This window comes from Zophobas morio, unplaced genomic scaffold (assembly GCF_036711695.1).
Source record: "Zophobas morio isolate AGI-343-1 ecotype UQ-CSIRO unplaced genomic scaffold, CSIRO_AGI_Zmor_V1 ptg000021l, whole genome shotgun sequence".
Classification (NCBI taxonomy): Eukaryota; Metazoa; Arthropoda; class Insecta; order Coleoptera; family Tenebrionidae; genus Zophobas; species Zophobas morio.
Window position 1 is genome coordinate 21,545,346 of NW_026972126.1, and position 18,619 is coordinate 21,563,964.

At 37.9% G+C, this 18,619-nt stretch overlaps 5 protein-coding genes across 8 annotated transcripts; all 5 read right to left on the bottom strand.

Annotated features, from left to right (window-relative positions):
- Positions 1 to 130: 130 nt before the first annotated feature.
- LOC135131779 (uncharacterized) lies at positions 131 to 2,382 on the bottom strand. Its single transcript, XM_064059627.1, has 2 exons — positions 1,588 to 2,382; positions 131 to 1,534 (listed from the first exon to the last, which is right to left on the bottom strand). Exons 1-2 carry the CDS (start codon positions 2,380 to 2,382, stop codon positions 131 to 133), a joined length of 2,199 nt encoding a protein of 732 aa, XP_063915697.1.
- A 95-nt stretch (positions 2,383 to 2,477) lies between these two features.
- On the bottom strand, positions 2,478 to 3,727 carry LOC135132796 (kinase D-interacting substrate of 220 kDa-like). 3 transcript variants are annotated; one of them, XM_064060995.1, is made up of 3 exons: positions 3,696 to 3,727; positions 2,970 to 3,642; positions 2,478 to 2,900 (listed from the first exon to the last, which is right to left on the bottom strand). In XM_064060995.1, exons 1-3 carry the CDS (start codon positions 3,702 to 3,704, stop codon positions 2,626 to 2,628), a joined length of 957 nt encoding a protein of 318 aa, XP_063917065.1. In that variant the 5' UTR covers positions 3,705 to 3,727; the 3' UTR covers positions 2,478 to 2,625. The 3 variants fall into 3 exon arrangements, with proteins under 3 accessions (XP_063917065.1, XP_063917064.1, XP_063917067.1); XM_064060997.1 differs by having other exon boundaries at positions 2,813 to 2,900; positions 2,983 to 3,642; XM_064060994.1 differs by having other exon boundaries at positions 2,478 to 3,642.
- Positions 3,728 to 4,715: 988 nt separating this feature from the next.
- Positions 4,716 to 6,502, bottom strand: LOC135132060 (putative ankyrin repeat protein RF_0381). Of its 2 annotated transcripts, none has more exons than XM_064059986.1 (3): positions 6,382 to 6,502; positions 4,889 to 6,301; positions 4,716 to 4,835 (listed from the first exon to the last, which is right to left on the bottom strand). In XM_064059986.1, exons 2-3 carry the CDS (start codon positions 6,063 to 6,065, stop codon positions 4,801 to 4,803), a joined length of 1,212 nt encoding a protein of 403 aa, XP_063916056.1. In that variant the 5' UTR covers positions 6,066 to 6,301; positions 6,382 to 6,502; the 3' UTR covers positions 4,716 to 4,800. The 2 variants fall into 2 exon arrangements, with proteins under 2 accessions (XP_063916056.1, XP_063916057.1); XM_064059987.1 differs by having other exon boundaries at positions 4,889 to 6,317.
- Positions 6,503 to 6,631: 129 nt separating this feature from the next.
- LOC135132046 (ankyrin repeat domain-containing protein 17-like) lies at positions 6,632 to 8,504 on the bottom strand. Its single transcript, XM_064059966.1, has 4 exons — positions 8,387 to 8,504; positions 6,905 to 8,333; positions 6,736 to 6,858; positions 6,632 to 6,682 (listed from the first exon to the last, which is right to left on the bottom strand). The coding sequence occupies exons 1-4, from the start codon at positions 8,393 to 8,395 to the stop codon at positions 6,672 to 6,674; spliced, it is 1,572 nt and encodes a 523-aa protein (XP_063916036.1). The 5' UTR covers positions 8,396 to 8,504; the 3' UTR covers positions 6,632 to 6,671.
- Positions 8,505 to 8,567: 63 nt separating this feature from the next.
- LOC135132494 (clusterin-associated protein 1 homolog) lies at positions 8,568 to 10,420 on the bottom strand. Its single transcript, XM_064060613.1, has 5 exons — positions 10,027 to 10,420; positions 9,590 to 9,972; positions 9,446 to 9,541; positions 8,901 to 9,396; positions 8,568 to 8,851 (listed from the first exon to the last, which is right to left on the bottom strand). Exons 1-5 carry the CDS (start codon positions 10,046 to 10,048, stop codon positions 8,610 to 8,612), a joined length of 1,239 nt encoding a protein of 412 aa, XP_063916683.1. The 5' UTR covers positions 10,049 to 10,420; the 3' UTR covers positions 8,568 to 8,609.
- Between the last annotated feature and the right edge of the window lie 8,199 nt (positions 10,421 to 18,619).

Below are 18,619 nucleotides of genomic sequence, written 5' to 3' on the forward strand. Positions count from 1 at the left end.
CTTATGGACCTGTAGTTCTTTACATCAGCTTTATCCCCAGACTTAAATATGGGAGTAATGCAGGATTTTTTCCAAAGTTCTGGTACCTGACAATCTTTGAGAATAAGATTAAATATTCTAAGCAATGGAGTCACAAAGATATATATGCACAGTCCTTGAGTAGAAAGCTAGGAATGCCATCAGGACCGGATGTAAATGTGTTCTTACAGTTTTTTAAGGCCAAGAGAATATCTTTTTCAGACAGTGAAGTAATAGTAACTGAAAGCTGAGCTGCTGTTTCATTCGTAGTGCAAAAAGGAGCTAAACAATCGGACTTTATATAAACATTACTAAAATGATGAGCAAAAGCGTTAACTATAGCTTGTGGACATGATAGTTCTCTGTCATCATAGCGCATTAAGCCAGGAATACGTGTGCTACCTTTTTTGTTATGAAGAAACATCCAAAATGACTTAGGATCTATAGAAATATTATTTTCAATCTTACGCATGTACATTCTATAAGCATTTTGAATAAGCACTTTACATTTGGAACGATGGAATTTAAATAAATTATAGTAATGAGCAGTTTTATATTTTTTATACAGTTTGTGCAATGAGTATTTAGTACGTATAGCATTTCTTATTTCCTGATTAAACCAGGGAGGATATTGTCGACGGTTAGTACTCAATTTGATTTTAAATTTAGGAACAGCAAGATCAAAAATTTCATGGAGTTTGGCATAAAAAAGAGAACAAATTTCATCAACGCTACCATCGGTATCTAGGAAATCCCAGTTGCAAGAGTAAAGCATATCATAAAGAACTGGAAAGTTTGCCTTTCTAAAGTCATATTGTTCTAGATTATTTATAGGGAAAGATTGATCAAGGGGGATTACAGATTTTATAACTATACAAAGAGAAGGATGGTGAACATCATCATCGACGAAATTGAAATCAGAAGCCTCTACCTTACACTCGATATTAGAGAAAACTAAGTCTAGAATATGGTGATATTTATTTTGCACATTATTATGCTGCTCTAAATTAAGGAAAGATTGGAAATTATTAAGAGATAGAGTGAATTGGTTTATTTTACCCAAGGTGAAATCCGGAATGTTAAAGTCACCACAAATCAAAATTTTATTATTTTCTTGAATGTCTATTCTACTTAGGGCTTCAAGAAATAGTTGAAATTCATGTACTGATACCTGAGGAGGTACGTAAAGGACAATAAGAATTAATTCCTGCTTAACACTCAACAATTTAACTCCTACAACATCTATAGTCGGAACAATATCCCCTAAATAAGAAAGATCCAGAGCAGATGATTTCAATGTATTATTAATACCTAAAAGTACCCCACCTCCTCGAGAGACGCCCATCGCTTGTAGATCCCTGTCTTTCCGATAAACAACAAAATCATGAGGAAGAAATTCAGTGTTACTAATATCACTGGCCAACCAAGTTTCAGTTAACGCTATTATATCAACATTGATTAATTCAGAAACAGAATTGTAAAAGTTAGATATTTTGGATCTTAAGCCCCGAACATTCTGGTAAATACAACACAACGAAGACGTGCAACTGGGTGTTCTTTTTAGTTTACCGAGACAATTTTGGGTGAGCCATTTATATATTTTATTCTCAGATTTGTTTCCCCGTTGCTTATTCTAATGCCAAGTTGTTCTTTGACTTGTCTGTAGGATGCGTTTTGCTTAGGAGTGCGATCGAAGGACAGAGTAATGTTGTTATAGTTTACGTTGCTTTTCAGTACCTTGGCATTACGAATAAATTTTTGAACCTCGAGTTCATCATTCAAGATAACTCTTATGGGTCTAGGTTTATTACCGGGATTTTGTTGAGAAAAGCGACCCAAACGTTGAATCTTAATACCAGAAACATCAGCATCAGGCCGGACTAATTGTAAAATATTTTCAACGGCAGACTTATCTATTGCAGAACGCTGATTATTATTATTAGTAGAAATCTGTGGTTGCTCTTCAACACCAAATATGATTAAGTTTTGTTTTCGATTTTGCCTTTCCATTACTTCGTTAACGATTTCTTCAAATTGATTGCTGGGGCTACGCTGGTCTTCATGAAGCGCGGACCGAAGAGTGGCTAGTTGAGTGTCAAAGTCTTCTTTCAGTTTCTCTATGGCAGTTGTAAACTCGATTTGTAACGATGAAATTAAGGTTTTGAAATCTTTATACTGAGCCATATTATTGTTGCATGTATAGCACACTACTTTTATTGACCTAGATTTAGCTCGTGTTATCTTCACGTCATTTTCGGAGAGCCCCACACAGGCAATATGCAATATTCCTTGACAACCATCGCAAGTTATGGTATGGGCATTAGCTTTGCATACAATACCACAATTTAAGCAAATATTATTCATTATGATTAAAAAAAAGTGGAATATAGGATATAACAAGGACACAAGTTCTTCACACCCAAGGGTCTGTTCGGGTAGCTAACTTTCGACAAACAGGAAGACCACGGGAGGTAAAACATAAGAGAACAAAGGATTAATTAAAAATGTTGTACGACCGCAGTCATTCACCTTAATGAAAGAAACACTATCGGTACGTAAAAACGTCCCCGTGGTAACAGCCAGCACTTGAGTAGATATTGGTATATATCAAATTAACCATCCGTTGGATTCAAAAACCGTTTCGGCCTTTGGAAAGATAACACAAAACAAAGTTTTAACAATCTGGGATTTGTTGATCCCTCGGTCGTACAAGATCTTGACAATTTCCAAGTTTTTGGTGGCTATGGCATCCAGGAAAACGCTGTCAAGGATGTAGGCGGCACCCCTGTCCAAAAGCCACTTGATCATGTCAAGATCTTGGTTTTGGATAGCCCATAGGAGAGGGGTTTTTCCATTTTTACCAACCTTACAGACGTTGACACCTAAAGAAGTCAAATATCTGGCGGCTGGGTTTTGTCGATAACGAACTGCAGTCGCAAGAAGGGTGTTACCATCAGGGCCTACCATATTTCCATCGGCTCCGTTTTCAATCAGTACTTGGATAACGACCAACTGTCCTTTCGTAGCGGCACAGATTAACGCAGTTTCGTGGATATGGGCACCGTTTTTGACCAGGCATTGGATGGTTTGTCTCGAACAACCGTTTTTGACGGCGGCTATGAAAGGTGAATCTCCGGAAGAGTCTTTTGACTTTTTGGGAATCCCTCTCCTTGTAAGGAGCTTTAAAAGTTTGACATCGTCTTGTTTGATAGCCCAGAATAGCGGTGATAATCCGTCTATATTAACAACGTTGATTTTGGCACCAGTGTCTACTAGAACTTTGACGATTTCTAAATGTTGCTTCCGTACGGCTACTGTTAAAGGTGTGTCATATGAGTCACCCAAGTTAACAGACGCTCCTTTGATTAACAAGTATGTCACGATTTCGGGACGATTTAAGTGAACGGCGAGTAAAAGAAGCGTGGCACCTCCTCTTTCCGGCTTATTGACTTTGGCACCTCTTCGAACCAAAGACGAAACATTTTCTAAGTTAGATTTTCTTACCGCCCACGACAACAAAGTACTCCCACTTTCAAATACATGATTGAGATTGAATTGTTGACTACTGTCGCAACCAATGAATTCTTGGATTTCGTTGCTTTCAATAATGGCGATGAGATTGTTCTAGAACAAAAATTTGTCAAGTACTTCCCCGAATTATAAAAATTGTCACCTACCTCGGTCATTTTAGTCCACCTGGTAACACAAACATGCTCATTGACTCAAGATATTTCCTGAAATGCAACGCAGCATATTATCAAAATCCTTGAAATCTTTGAGTTTTCGGGTTATGCAACCCGTAATACATGGTAGATGGTGGGCTAATGAAATAAAACGCTTGTTGTCTTTGTTTATTGTTTAACTACAATTACGTTTCTTTTAAAAATCATCATCGCTGTTGCTGTTCATTTTACTCATTTAGAGGTGGCAAATTCAACTTTTGCGACCACGGGTTCAAAACATGTTTTTAATTTCTTGTAAAGAAATAAGTATCTTGCAGATAAGCTCCGCCCCCTTGGTTCACGGCGAATAAGGAAATCATTACAATCGAGATAGGGCGGGTGGGCGGGCTTACATTTTGCCTTTTTGTTTTAATATGTGTTGACTTCTTTTCACAACGTGAAAATTTGTACAAGGAAATACCGATTTTAAGGTTTTTATTGTGAAAAGATGACTACATATAATTAAGAAAAAAAAAGGCAAAATATAAGAAATTAAGAACATTGAATATTTAGTCATTTTCTGGATTCGACAATCTAATAAATCCTGGGCATTGTTATTACTATACAACCAGTTAAACTGCTGATGCAACAATGTTAAAATGCACCCAACAGAAAAAACATCATTTTTATAGAAATTTCACAAAATAAATTCGCATATACCATATTAAAAACCTTTCCGTTTCTCTCTTTAGCTTGTATTCATCCTCTAAAAAAAATTTCTTTCCCCCCTTCTGAATCCTTTCCGTTTTTCTCCTTAGCTTTTTGTTTTTATCTTCTAAAAAAAAATTCTTTCCCTCCCTCCGATGATTTGATTAAAACTGTGTGAGCAATTTTCACCGTCAAGAAACTTACTATTTCAACGAAGTTCGTCAACAACGTAGGCATCATTCGCAATAAAACACGTTCCTAGTGTTACACTTGGTACTACACCAAAAGTACCCACATCAATGACGTAATAAGATCAAAGAATCAACACCTGATTAACATTTATATTCTTGTAAAACTTCCTATTAAAAACTTATTTAAAAAAAATGACACAATTGAACTTATAAACCACTGCTCACTCTTTGGCATCTTCTTGATTCGAACCAATTTCTAAAACCACACAAATATAAATACTCTTTTTTAACTAACCTTTTTCCCGTTACCTACGCTTGTTTTCCCTTTTCTCGAACTGCTCTCTTGCGCTATTCGGTAGTACCGGGCCAGTTTCGGACTTTCCTCTTGGTCCACCTCAGGAATCTTAGCTCCATTATCCACCAAAAACTGGAAAATCTGAAAATCATTATTAGCTTCGGCGATAACTAGTGGTGTTAACCCCTTCGAATTAGGTTGATTGACATTGGCTCCTCGTTCTACAAAGTACTTCGCCATACCAAAATTTTCTTTTTTTATAGCTGTCGTCAGAACGGTTTCACCACAGGAATCAAGCTCGTTCAATCTAGCACCGTTCTCTATCAGCAATTTCACCATCTCCAAATTATTTCGTTTGAAGAGATCAGTAATGGTCGAAATTTGAATGTCTGCCACTTTCGCGCCGCGTTTAATTAGGTATTTTGCAACATCGACACTGTTTAAGGCCATGTGTAAAGATGATGTCGCTTTATCAGCTTCGAGTTCAAAAGTTCCATGTTTTTCCAATACTTGAACTACTTGTAAATTTCCGGTTTCAATGGCTTGTAAAAATACCGAATCGATGATGTATTCCGCTCCGTGATCTAAAAGCCAGTTAATCATAGCAATATCTTGGTTGAGAACTGCCCACAAGAGTGGCGTTTTCCCCTTTGCTCCAAATTTACAAACGTTGGCGTTGTTGTTTGTGAGATATCGAGCAGCTTCTAAACGTTTGAAACGTACGGCAGTACCTAATGCAGTGTTTCCGTCAGTACTTAACATATTGATATCAGCTCCAGCCTTTAATAGAACTTTGAGCGAATTCACACTTCCTTTTTCCGCGGCCCAAGCCAAAGGTGTTTTGTCGTTTTTCGATTCATTCACATCAGTACCGTATTTCAACAAGCACTGGATGACATCGGAAGACTCATTTCTTACGGCAGCTACAAGTGCGGTGTTTCCCTCGCCATCTACCAGGTCCGTATTTACTGTTTGTTTTAGAAACAGTTCAAGAATATCACTTTTATTTTCTTTGCTGGCGCGAATTATCGGTGGTACTCCTTTGAAATCACAATCATCGACATCGGCACCCTTTTTTAGGAGAAGTTTCACCATTTGTAGGTTTCCTTCTCGTACAGCAGCCGTCAAAGGCGTGTCGTATGAATCTCGCAATTTGATATCAGCACCATTTTTTAACAACCATTTAACCATCTCAAAACGGTTTAGGTTATGGCGAGTAATAGGGGCGTTGCACCTCCAGTCTCTCTATGATTAATTCTAGCACCTCTTTTCAGTAAGAGTGTTAAGGTGTCTATGTTTGTTTTTCTCACAGCCCATGTGAAATTGGTACTACCATTAATCTGCTGCTGAGCATTTATATCGTAGCTACACCGTTGAGGTTCCTCGGTATATTTCAGTTCGTTTCGTTCTAGATTTTTGAATACTTCCTAGAATGATATTTTTCTTTGTACTAATTAATACGGGATATCGTACTACTAAACCACTGGACATTTAACAATGCACTCACCTTAATACTAACTGCCATTTTTACGTACACAATAAACACGTACACCTCTTTAGTTGTATGTTTTATTTAGAATTAGTGCACTTTTCACACAAAATCTCGTGAATTACCCACGCTTCACATAACCTATATCATAGTGTTTATATACAACCTATGCAACCAGTTAAACTCCAAGTACTACACAATAAGTACCACAATAAAGAAACATAATTTTTATTGAAAACATGTAAGTTATCTCCTTTTCTAACAACAAACTTTTGTAAAATATCATAAGCTTGGAATCTCATGGCGCATCAATCGAATTCTAAAATATAAACACATTCTTAAAGTCAGTCACTTACACATTACAATGCATACCTATAATGTAATAATTTCGTTCAGCTAAAGTTTTCTCCTTGACAATTTCAACAGGAGTCTCAACACGTGCATTTTCTTCTACTACAGTTTCATGCTCTGCTTCTTCCTGATTAGAACCCAATTCTGAAAAACAATATACCGCCAACCCTTTCAAAAAGTACCACCTTACCCGTGTCCGCAATTTTCCTTTTCCAAATATTTTCTTGCGCTATTTGGTAGTGCCTCATCAACGTTTCGTCAAGTAACATGGAACCAACCTGAATCACCGCTCCCGAGTCCACCAAATACTGAAAAGTGCGAAAATCTCTCACCCTCGCTGCTGCAACCAGTGGTGTTAATGTGTTTCTGTTTGCCTGATTAACATTGGCACCGCAACGTACAAAATACTCGATCATCTCGAAATCTTCTAGTTCTATAGCTTTAGTCAACGCAGTGTTTCCACAACCACCAAACTTATCCAATCCAGCTCCATTGTCAACTAAAAGTTTGACCATTTCGTAGTTTTTCTTCTCCATGAAGGTAAGCAGATACGATATTTCAGCGCCCTTGAGGTCGTCCAAGAGCGTATCTCCTTTGGCTAGCAAAAATTTCACGATTTCGGTACTTTCAACATCCAGGGCTTGAACCAGAGGAGTTTTGCCCGTCGTTTTAACAATCTGGGATTTGTTGATCCCTCGGTCGTACAAGATCTTGACAATTTCCAAGTTTTTGGTGGCGATGGCATCCAGGAAAACGCTGTCAAGGATGTAGGCGGCACCCCTGTCCAAGAGCCACTTGATCATGTCAAGATCTTGGTTTTGGATAGCCCATAGGAGAGGGGTTTTTCCATTTTTACCAACCTTACAGACGTTGACACCTAAAGAAGTTAAATATCTGGCGGCTGGGTTTTGTCGATAACGAACTGCAGTAGCAAGAAGGGTGTTACCATCAGGGCCTACCATATTTCCATCGGCTCCGTTTTCAATCAGTACTTGGATAACGACCAACTGTCCTTTCGTAGCGGCACAGATTAACGCAGTTTCGTGAATATGGGCACCGTTTTTGACCAGGCATTGGATGGTTTCTCTCGAACAACCGTTTTTGGCGGCGGCTATGAAAGGTGAATCTCCGGAAGAGTCTTTTGCCTTTTTGGGAATCCCTTTCCTTGTAAGGAGCTTTAAAAGTTTGACATCGTCTTGTTTGATAGCCCAGAATAGCGGTGATAATCCGTCTATGTTAACAACGTTGATTTTGGCACCACTGTCTACTAGGACTTTGACGATTTCTAAATGTTGCTTTCGTACGGCTACTGTTAAAGGTGTGTCATATGAATCATCCAAGTTAACAGACGCTCCTTGGTTTAACAAGTATGTCATGATTTCGGCACGATTTAAGTGAACGGCGAGTAAAAGAGGCGTGGCACCTCCTCTTTCCGGCTTATTGACTTTGGCACCTCTTCGAACCAAGGACGAAACATTTTCTAAGTTAGATTTTCTTACCGCCCACGACAACAAAGTACTCCCACTTTCAAATACATGATTGAGATTGAATTGTTGACCACTGTCGCAACCAATGAATTCTTGGATTTCGTTGCTTTCAATAATGGCGATGAGATTGTTCTAGAACAAAAATGTGTCAAGTATTTCCCCGAATTATAAAAATTGTCACCTACCTCGGTCATTTTAGTCCACTTGGTAACACAAACATGCGTAAATTGAGTCAGTTTCTGCTTATCGACTCAAGATATTTCCTGAAATGCAACGCAGCATATTATCAAAGCCCTTGAAATCTTTCAGTTTTCGGGTTATGCAACCCGTAATACATGGTAGATGGTGGGTTAATGAAATAAAACGCTTGTTGTCTTTGTTTATTGTTTAACTACAATTACGTTTCTTTTAAAAATCATCATCGCTGTTGCTGTTCATTTTACTCGGTTTCGACGACTGCGCCCTTTTCACCACATCCATCCCCGACAACTCCAACCCCAGCGACTCGTCGTCGGAATGAATCAACTCTGATTCGTCCTTATCGATAAACAACTCGTCGGTTTCCGAGTCGGAGCTCAGAGAGGGTGTCGCTGACAACGGGGGTTGCATCCCCCCATACACTTTAGCGGTTTTGCTAGTCCTAGACCTCCCTGAAACAAAACAAATCATAACCTTAAAAAAAAACATTTTCGTTAGCACCTCCAGTGCTCGCCCGCGGCCTCTCCTGTCTGTTCACCGCCCCCTGCCGCCCCTCCCCCTCCTCCGTCTCCAAGAACACGTCCCCCTGCTCGCCCCCTTCCAACGGTATAGTTTCGATCCGCGGCGACGCCATCTGCAGCTGCTTCTCCAGCTGCGCTCGTTCCGCCTCGGTCGCCAAACGCTCCAACTGGTTCAAAATTCGCGCCCTGGTAGAATACTGGACGAAAAGCTGCTCCAGCTCCGCCTCCAAAGCCGTAAACTCCTCCAGAAAGGCGGGTCTGACCTTCTTCAAAGTCTGCAAGCGCTTTTCGTAGCGGTCGATTTCCACCTTTCTTCGCTCGATTTTGGTATCGAGGTTTGCCTCAGTCGCGGAGACGTTGTCGATCATCTGCTTGCTTTCTTCGATTTCTTGCTTGATAGCTTCTATGGCGGATTTAAGTCCGGATTCGACGTCAGGGAGTTCGTACTGGCGGCTGACGCTGCGGTGGCGCGCGCCCTGAAGAAATAACAAAGAGAGTGAAGAAGTGGGAGGGGTTTGGGGTTACTCGAAGGTCCACTTCTTTGCCGAGGAGGTCGAAGAGGGTGGCGCCGGTGGTGGTGATCTCGCTGGCGAGCTGTCTGGATAGTTTCAGTTCGTTGATCTGGAGAAAAGCGTGAGTTTTACTGGTTGCATAACCACAATTAGTTACCTTGTCGGTTAAATCGTAGTCCTTCAAGTTAAACATGTCTTCGTCGAACTGCTCATTGTCTTTGTCGTCTAGGTTCAAATTTAGGGCTTCGTATAAGAGGGTGGTTATTTTTAGTAATTCCTTGACTGCGTAGCCGTCGGCTTGGTACAGTCGTTTCGTGTTCAGTTTAATGTTGGCTTTGAGCGCCATGAACTGAGCCGCGTTTCGGATTAGTTTGACTCGGTCATCTTCAGTTTCGATGTCTGAGGGAATGTCGACGTCGGGGTCGAAACGTTTTGACAGCCACACTAGCAAATTCGCCACGAGGGGGAAATTAGGGCTGCGGAAACTCTCCATGGAGATTAGAGTCGGGTATCCTAGAGCCCTCGTCATTTCTATAAAGTCTATGGAGAAAATTTATTAATAATTATTTAGAAAAAGTGAGAAAAATTACTCACTACGGACGTCTCTGTATGACATTTTTGGTTTGTTTGTGTCGTCGATGGTTGCTAAGAAGTAGTGTTTCTTTGTGATCAATATGACATTCAAGGTCACGTCGCTACTGACTTATGCAACCCGCACCACACCACTAGAATTCCAACGGTGATTTTTCCATTCTTCGCCAAAAAAGGTGAACGCCCTTCTCCAAACAAAACAGCAAGTCTTTCAAAATGAACAATAGAAAACCAGATCAATCGCTTGCGCCACAAAAAATTAATAGCACCACTAATAAAAACCCTATTGATACATAATTACGTCTTAAGCAACACTGTCAACAACAGTTTGTACTAAATCCGAGTAAAAAAGCAAATCTCGCTAGCTTACATAACGCTGACACTTACATAAGCAAAACACCGTTTCATTGTATTTAAATCTGCACAATTACGACTCATCAATCACTCAGAAGCGGCCTTTCGTTATTTTTCATCCGGAAGAAATGGACTCCGTCACCATAACGGCCTTACCAGGGACGAGATTTCAACAAATTTCATGCAGAAAATTGCTTGGAATTGGCCTTTCACTGTGTACTTCCAATCAAAGCATTGTTTATGGTCAATGAGAGACGTTTAAAGAATGTTGGCAGGGGCGGCTCGCTACGAAAGAGGGGTTCCTTCCACTCTAGACGAGTACAAATACTTCTCGCTATGTAAAAACAACATCCAGTTGGAGATTTTGCAACTAAAGTCCCTGCATTAAAAATTCTTCAGGGGTTTCAATTAACACACAGGAACCCTAGATCCGTCAACCGCCGTCACTGCCTGCTCAAAATTGGTCTATTTTCTGTTATGTAAGCCTCCAAGGCCGGAAAATTAATGGTGCGCTCACAAATGGATCATTTTTTCATTACAGCCGATTCACATCGACCCACAGCGACCGTAACATTAACCTTGATCGCCCGCGATTTTTTGGTCTATCGATTCGCCCATTGATGGGACGATGGGTCGTTTCTGGGGCAGGAGATGAGTCGCGAATCGCGCGGTGACATCACCGTTTTTGTCCGAATTTTTAATGTTCTTTTGATTTTTGTTTGTTCTGTGCTGCTATTATGGTAAATGACTGGTCTATTGTTATTATTATTTTTTTGTTCGTTTCATTGTCAAGTTTTTATGGTACGGGGAATTATTGTTGTGTGACGCCGTTCAGAGGCAGGTGGAGAAGGAAAAGAAAAAGAAAAAGCAGGAAGTAACGAAGGAGAAAAACTGAGCTTTGTGATGCAACCAGTTAAACGCGTCGGATGAATATCGGAGTGAAAAAGTGGTCAGGAATGCACAAATTAACGTGGTTTTTTTGACGTGGAAGTTTTTTTGATTGTTTTTGTTCGTTCGGAAATTACCGCTTTGGGGTTAAGTTCGTAATTTATGTAGAATTCTTTGATTGTTTTTGGTTCGAACTGGTTATGGACGCAGTTTGCGGTATTCACTTGCATAACTAACAAAGTGAAAATTTTTTTCGTTTTCTTGTAACAATTATAAAAATATATGGTAATTGGGACTTACTTTCGTAATGATTATTAAAAAAAGTTGTATATACTAATGATAAATAATTTTTACTCTTGAGAGATCATGCCTGGAATGAGATCTGAATAATTGAAATGCACATTTGAATAGACAGACACAACCGCAAATTACTTTTTTTCGAATTGTTTGTCCAGTGTGTGGTCACTAGAAGTTTTATTTAATAAATTTGTCCATTTCTTTAGGTTCTTGGTCTCTCAGCAACAAATATAAACGAATCAAAATTTGTTTGTTCAACCCCATTAACAAATTGGTGACGTCATCTTGCTACATAACCCCTCTTTTTTTAATTTTGTAGATCTTGGACGAAAACACGATTCCATTTCCTGCAAAACGACACGAGTGTGACCTTTATATTTATTAACATTCCAACTTTATAGTTTTACAACTTTGTTATTTTGTTATCACTTATCTATAAGCCCATACATATTTATTAATTTAATAAATTACATTTTTAAAAATTCTCGTTCCAGGCTCTATAAAACCAATAAAAAGCCACAAATATGCTACGGTTTCTAGAATTTAGTTCCAATTACATATTCAAAAATCACTATTACCAAAACTACAAAAACTCTATTTCCATAACCCGTCAACACAGCACCAGTACAACCAATTAAAATTTAAATGATCACGAGTTAGTCCTAATTCGCCTGATTTATTAACCCGTAATTACTATAGTCGATTGTTGTTGCCAAAAAAATCCCAACAATTATTTCCACCAAGTCGCTTTTCCAATTTTCCGCAAACTCAATAACAACCAGTGTGAAAGTGAATAAAAAAAAGTCCTTCAATTTTCAGTTCATCAGAATCCTCGAAATTCGCAGTTTTATAGCTCATAAAATTCAAATTGCGGCACTCAGACTTACAAATAGCAAAATATTTGTTTATGTTGTGCGAATTCTGTTATAACAATCTCCCGCATTTATAATAAACCGTTAAAAAACGCAAATGCCGTGACATTATACACAATTAAAAGTGTTAGAGTGGTGTAATTTACACTGTAAACACCAATTTCGAGCAGTGTTTGTCGTTATAAAAAAAAACGGAAGCGCACAATTAGTTGTGTGTTGTGAGCGGGGTTTTGTCCCCTAACCTCACTTTCAAGAGTCAAGCAACCCGAGCGACGAAAAAATCGCTATTCTTTATTAATTTGTGGTTTTTATGGTCCATCAAGCCATAATTGATGGGAGATCGAGGTATCGCGGATTTACGTCTCCCAGAAATATTTAAATATTTTTACAAAAACGCTGCTAATTAATCTGAAAAGCAATATTTCACGAGTTTTTGCGCAGATGCGGTTTCTGGTGACAAATTGCGACACTTTTTGAGCGTAAAATGAGCGTGAAATTTTACGAGAAAAAATGGAATAACGGTTTGAAGTAATGGAAATTTCCAAAAAGAAAACGGTTTAGGTTGCGCTGCAAAAAGTGGTCGGTTGAAAGTGTAGCGAGTAGAAAAAGTGTATCAGAACCTTGGTTTTGTTGTGTTCGGTGGAGGGTGTGAAAAAATTTGACAAGTAGAGGTGTGATTTTGTGTCGACAAAAAAACATTGTTTTGTGGGTTTTTAGCAAATAGTAAACAAATGTTTCTGCTTTTTAACAATTACAGGCAATAAAAATTTAATATTATTTGGCGTTATAGTTGTTTACTTTCAATTCTTTGTACACCGTAAAAATCACTCATAAAAAAATAAGTGCTCTAAACAGGAGTTTAAGTTTTTTCTTGTATAGTTGACATAAAAAGAAATTACGTTTTTGAGGATAAATTTCAAATAGCTGAAAAAAAAAATCGATTGTGAGTTTTTTTAACAGACGGAAATTGAGGTGCAGTCCAACAAATTCTGCTTCTTTGAAAAACTATAAGACTTTTCTTTTTTGTGATAACTTTCTCTGGACCCAAAAAAAAAGATTTTACATTATTTAAAAAAAAGACAACTGGGACACCAGAGAAGGTTTCATATTCTTAAAAAAGACAGTTGGGGCCCCTGAGAAGGTTTTACGTTCTTTAAAAAAAGCCAGTTGGGACCTTAGAGAAGATTTTTATTTCTTAAAAAAAGACAATTTGATCCCCGAGACGGTTTCACATTTTTAAAAAAAGAACACTTGGACCCCCGAGAAGATTCCACATTATAAAAAAAAAAAAAACAGTTGGGATCCCGAGAAGGTTTTACTTTCTTAAAGAAATCTGATGGGATCCCCGAGAAGGTTTCACATTATTAAAAAAAAACAGTTGGAGCCCTGAGAAGGTTTCACTTTATTTAAAAAAAGCAGTTGAAACCCACGAGAAAATTTCACTTTCTTGAAAAAAGACAGTTGGAGCCCCCAAGGTTTCACTTTCTTAAAAAAAAACTGTTTGGATCCCGAGAAGGTTTCACATTATAAAAAAAAAAACAGTTGGGGCCCTGAGAAGGTTACACTTTTTTGTAAAAAAGTAGTTGAATCCTACGAGAAAATTTCAATTTCTTAAAAAAAAAAACAGCGGGAGCTCTGAGAAGGTTTCACTTTCTATAAAAAACGATATTTGGGACCTCCGAGAAGGTTTCACATTATAAAAAAAACAATTTACAACCCGAGAAGATTTCACCTCTTAAAAAAAGACAGTTAGCGTCCCCAAGAAAGTTTCACTTTCTTAAAAAAATAAAACAAACTGTTGGGACCCCCAAGAAGGTTTCACTTTCTTAACTAAAAATGTTGGGACCCTCGAGAAGGTTTCAGATTATTAAAAAAAAACAGTTGGGGCCCTGAGAAGGTTTCACTTTATTTAAAAAAAGCAGTTGAAACCCACGAGAAAATTTCACTTTCTTGAAAAAAGACAGTTGGAGCCCCCAAGGTTTTACTTTCTTAAAAAATAAAACTGTTGGGATCCTGAGGAGGTTTCACATTATTAAAAAACCCAGTTGGGGTCCTGAGAAGGTTTCACTTTTTTGTAAAAAAGTAGTTGAAACCGACGAGAAAATTTCACTTTCTTAAAAAAAAGACAGCGGAAGCCCTGAGAAGGTTTCACTTTCTTCAAAAAACGAAATTTGGGACCTCCGAGAAGGTTTCACATTATAAAAAAAAGCAATTGGCATCCCGAGAAGGTTTCACCTATTAAAAAAAGACAGTTGGGGTCCCCAATAAGGTTTCACTTTCTTAAAAAAATAAAAAAACTGTTGGGACCCCCAAGAAGGTTTCACTTTCTTAACAAAAAATGTTGGGACCCCCGAGAAGGTTTCACATTATTAAAAAAAACAGTTGGGGCCCTCAGAAGGTTTCACTTTATTTAAAAAAAGCAGTTGAAACCCACGAGAAAATTTCACTTTCTTGAAAAAAGATAGTTGGAGCCCCCAAGGTATCACTTTCTTAAAAAAAAAAAAACTGTTGGGATCCCGAGAAGGTTTCACTTTTTTGTAAAAAAAGCAGTTGAAACCGACGAGAAAATTTCATTTTCTTAAAAAAAAAGACAGCGGGGGCCCTGAGAAGGTTTCACATTATAAAAAAACAATTGACATCCCGAGAAGGTTTAACCTATTAAAAAAAAAACAGTTGGGGTCCCCAAGAAGGTTTCACTTTCTCAAAAAAACAAAAAAAACTGTTGGGACCCCCAAGAAGGTTTCACTTTCTTAACAAAAAATGTTGGGACCCCCGAGAAGGTTTCACATTATTAAAAAAAACAGTTGGGGCCCTGAGAAGGTTTCACTTTATTTAAAAAAAGCAGTTGAAACCCACGAGAAAATTTCACTTTCTTAAAAAAAGACAGTTGGAGCCTCCAAGGTTTCACTTTCTTAAAAAAAAACTGTTGGGATCCCGAGAAGGTTTCACATTATTAAAAAAAAAAACAGTTGGGGCCCTGTGAAGGTTTCACATTATTAAAAAAAAACAGTTGGGGCCCTGAGGAGGTTTCACTTTATTTAAAAAAAGCACTTGAAATCCACGAGAAAATTTCACTTTCTTGAAAAAAGACAGTTGGAGCCCACAAGGTTTCACTTTCTTAAAAAAAAAAACCTGTTGGGATTCCGAGAAGGTTTCACATTACTAAAAAAAAGCAGTTGGGGCCCTGAGAAGGTTTTACTTTCTTTAAAAAACGATATTTGGGACCTCCGAGAAGGTTTCACATTATAAAAAAACAATTGGCATCCCGAGAAAGTTTCACCTATTAAAAAAAAAAGACAGTTGGGGTCCCCAAGAAGGTTTCACTTTCTCAAAAAAATAAAAAAAAACTGTTGGGACCCCAATGAAGGTTTCACTTTCTTAACAAAAAATGTTGGGATCCCCGAGAAGGTTTCACATTATTAAAAAAAAACATTTGGAGTCCTGGAAGGTTTCACTTTATTTAAAAAAAGCAGTTGAAACCCACGAGAAAATTTCACTTTCTTGAAAAAAGACAGTTGAAGCCCCCAAGGTTTCACTTTCTTAAAAAAAAATGTTGGGATCCCGAGAAGGTTTCACATTATTAAAAAAAAAACAGTTGGGACCCTGAGAAGGTTTCACATTATTAAAAAAAAAAACAGTTGGGGCCCTGAGAAGGTTTCACTTTTTTGTTAAAAAAGCAGTTGAAATCGACGAGAAAATTTCACTTTCTTAAAAAAAGACAGCGGGAACCCTGAAAAGGTTTCACTTTCTTAAAAAAACGATATCTGGGACCTCCGAGAAGGTTTCACATTATTAAAAAAAACAGTTGGGGCCCCCAAGGTTTCACTTTCTTAAAAAAAAAAACTGTTGGGATCCCGAGAAGGTTTCACATCATTAAAAAAAAGCAGTTGGGGCCCTGAGAAGGTTTTACTTTCTTTAAAAAACGATATTTGGGACCTCCCAGAAAGGTTTCACATTATAAAAAAACAATTGGCATCCCGACAAGGTTTCACCTATTAAAAAAAAAGACAGTTGGGGTCCCCAAGAAGGTTTCACTTTCTCAAAAAAAACTGTTGGGGCCCCAAAGAAGGTTTCACTTTCTTAACAAAAAATGTTGGGACCGCCGAAAAGGTTTCACATTATTAAAAAAAAAACAGTTGGAGCCCTGAGAAGGTTTCACTTTATTTAAAAAAAACAGTTGAAACCCACCAGAAAATTTCACTTTCTTGAAAAAAGACAGTTGGAGCCCCCAAGGTTTCACTTAAAAAAAAAAAAACTGTTGGGATCCCGAGAAGGTTTTACATTATTAAAAAAAACAGTTGGGGCCATGAGAAGGTTTCACATTATTAAAAAAAACAGTTGGGGCACTGAGAAGGTTTCACTTTTTTTAAAAAACGATATTTGGGACCTCCGAGAAGGTTTCACTTTCTTAAAAAAAAACTGTTGGGATCCCGAGAAAGTTTCACATTATTAAAAAAAAAACAGTTGGGGCTCTGAAAAGGTTTCACTTTTTTGTTAAAAAAGCAGTTGAAATCGACGAGAAAATTTCACTTTCTTAAAAAAAAAAGACAGCGGGAACCCTTAAAGTTAAGACAGTTGGGACCTCCGAGAAGGTTTCAATTCTTAAAAATAAGACAGTTGAGGGCCCGTGAGAAGGTTTTACATTCTTTAAAAAATGATAATTGGGACCTCCAAGAAGATTTCACTTTCTTAAAAAAAGACGGGGCCCAGAGAAGGTTTCACTTTCTTAAAAAAAAGAAAAATACAGTTGGGGCTTCCAAAAAAAAAAAAAGACAGTTGGGACCTCTGAGAAGATTTTACTTACGTGAAAAAAAAAGTCAGTTGGGGCCCTGGGAAGGTTTCACTTTTTTGTAAAAAAAAAACAGTTGAAACCGATGAGAGAATTTCAATTTCTTAAAAAAAAATACAGCAGCAGCCCTGAGGGGGTTTCACTTTCTTTAAAAAACGATATTTGGGACCTCCGAGAAGGTTTCACCTATTGAAAAAAAAGATAGTTGGGGCCCCCAAGAAGGTTTCAGATTATTAAAAAAACAGTTGGGACCCCTGAGAAGATTTCACTCTTAAAAAAATACAGTTGGGACCTCCGAGAAGGTTTCAATTCTTAAAGATAAGACAGTTGGGACCTCGGAGAAGGTTTCAATTCTTAAAAATAAGACAGTTGGGACCTCCGAGAAGGTTTCAATTCTTTTTGTTAAGACAGTTGAGGGCCCGTGTGAAGGTTTTGCATTCTTTAAAAAATGATAACTAGGACCTCCAAGAAGATTTCGCTTTCTTAAAAAAAGACGGGGCCCAGAGAAGGTTTCACTTTTTTGTAAGAAAACAGTTGAGACCGACGAGAAAATTTCAATTTCTTAAAAAAAGACAGCAGCAGCCCTAAGAAATTTTCACTTTCTTTAAAAAACGATATTTGGGACCTCCGAGAAGGTTTCAACTTCTAAAAAAAAAACAGTTGGGGCACCCAAGAAGGTTTTATAGATTTTTAAACAGTTGGGATCTCCGAGAAGATTACACTTTTTAAAAAAAAGGCAATTGGGGCCCCGAAAATCTTTCATATTTTTAAAAAAAGAACACTTGGGTCCCCCGAGAAGGTTTCACTTTATTAAAAGGAAAGACAGTGGGAGCCCCCAGAAGGTTTCAGATTTTTGAAGAAAATAGTTAGGGTCTGTAAGGTTTCATTTCTTTAAAAAAATACATTTGGGGTTCCCAAGGAGGTTTCACATTCTTAAAAAAAAACAGTCGGAATCCCTGAGAAGATTTCACTTTATTAAAAAATAAGACACTTGGGGCCCCCGAAATGGTTTCACCTTGTTAAAAAAAAAAACAGTTGTACCCCCGAGAAGGTTTCAGATTCTTAAAGAAGACAGTTTTGGCCCCTTAGAAGGTTTCAGACTCTTAAAAAAAGACAGTTGAGTCTCTTGAGAAGGTTTCACTTTCTTAAAAAAAAGACAGTTGGGACCTCCAAGAAGATTACACTTTCTTAAAACGATAAACACATCTGGGACTCCGAAATGGTTTCATATTCTTATAAACAAAGAACATTTGGGCCCTCCCGAGAAGGGTTCACTTTCATTAAAAAAAGAGACTGTTTATGTTTATATTTCGAAAAAAATCGACTATTTCAAATTACGACCATCAGCGGTTAAAATGAAAGAAAATTTAATTTGGTCTCCTCAACGCAGAACAGA

Excerpts from the sequence above, each read along its gene's own strand:
- LOC135132060 (XM_064059986.1), bottom strand. The coding sequence starts at position 6,065 with ATGGTTAAATGGTTGTTAAAAAATGGTGCTGATATCAAATTGCGAGAT. Across the intron at positions 4,836-4,888 it reads AAAAGGGAAAACAAGCGTAG|AAATTGGTTCGAATCAAGAA; the intron begins GTAACGGGAAAA and ends GTGTGGTTTTAG.
- LOC135132494 (XM_064060613.1), bottom strand. The coding sequence starts at position 10,048 with ATGTCATACAGAGACGTCCGTA. Across the intron at positions 9,542-9,589 it reads ACTACGATTTAACCGACAAG|ATCAACGAACTGAAACTATC; the intron begins GTAACTAATTGT and ends GCTTTTCTCCAG. Across the intron at positions 9,397-9,445 it reads GCAAAGAAGTGGACCTTCGA|GGCGCGCGCCACCGCAGCGT; the intron begins GTAACCCCAAAC and ends TTATTTCTTCAG.
- LOC135132046 (XM_064059966.1), bottom strand. Across the intron at positions 6,859-6,904 it reads AAGGAAAATTGCGGACACGG|AATTGGGTTCTAATCAGGAA; the intron begins GTAAGGTGGTAC and ends ATTGTTTTTCAG.
- LOC135131779 (XM_064059627.1), bottom strand. The coding sequence starts at position 2,382 with ATGAATAATATTTGCTTAAATTGTGGTATTGTATGCAAAGCTAATGCC. Across the intron at positions 1,535-1,587 it reads GCTCACCCAAAATTGTCTCG|AATGTTCGGGGCTTAAGATC; the intron begins GTAAACTAAAAA and ends TGTATTTACCAG.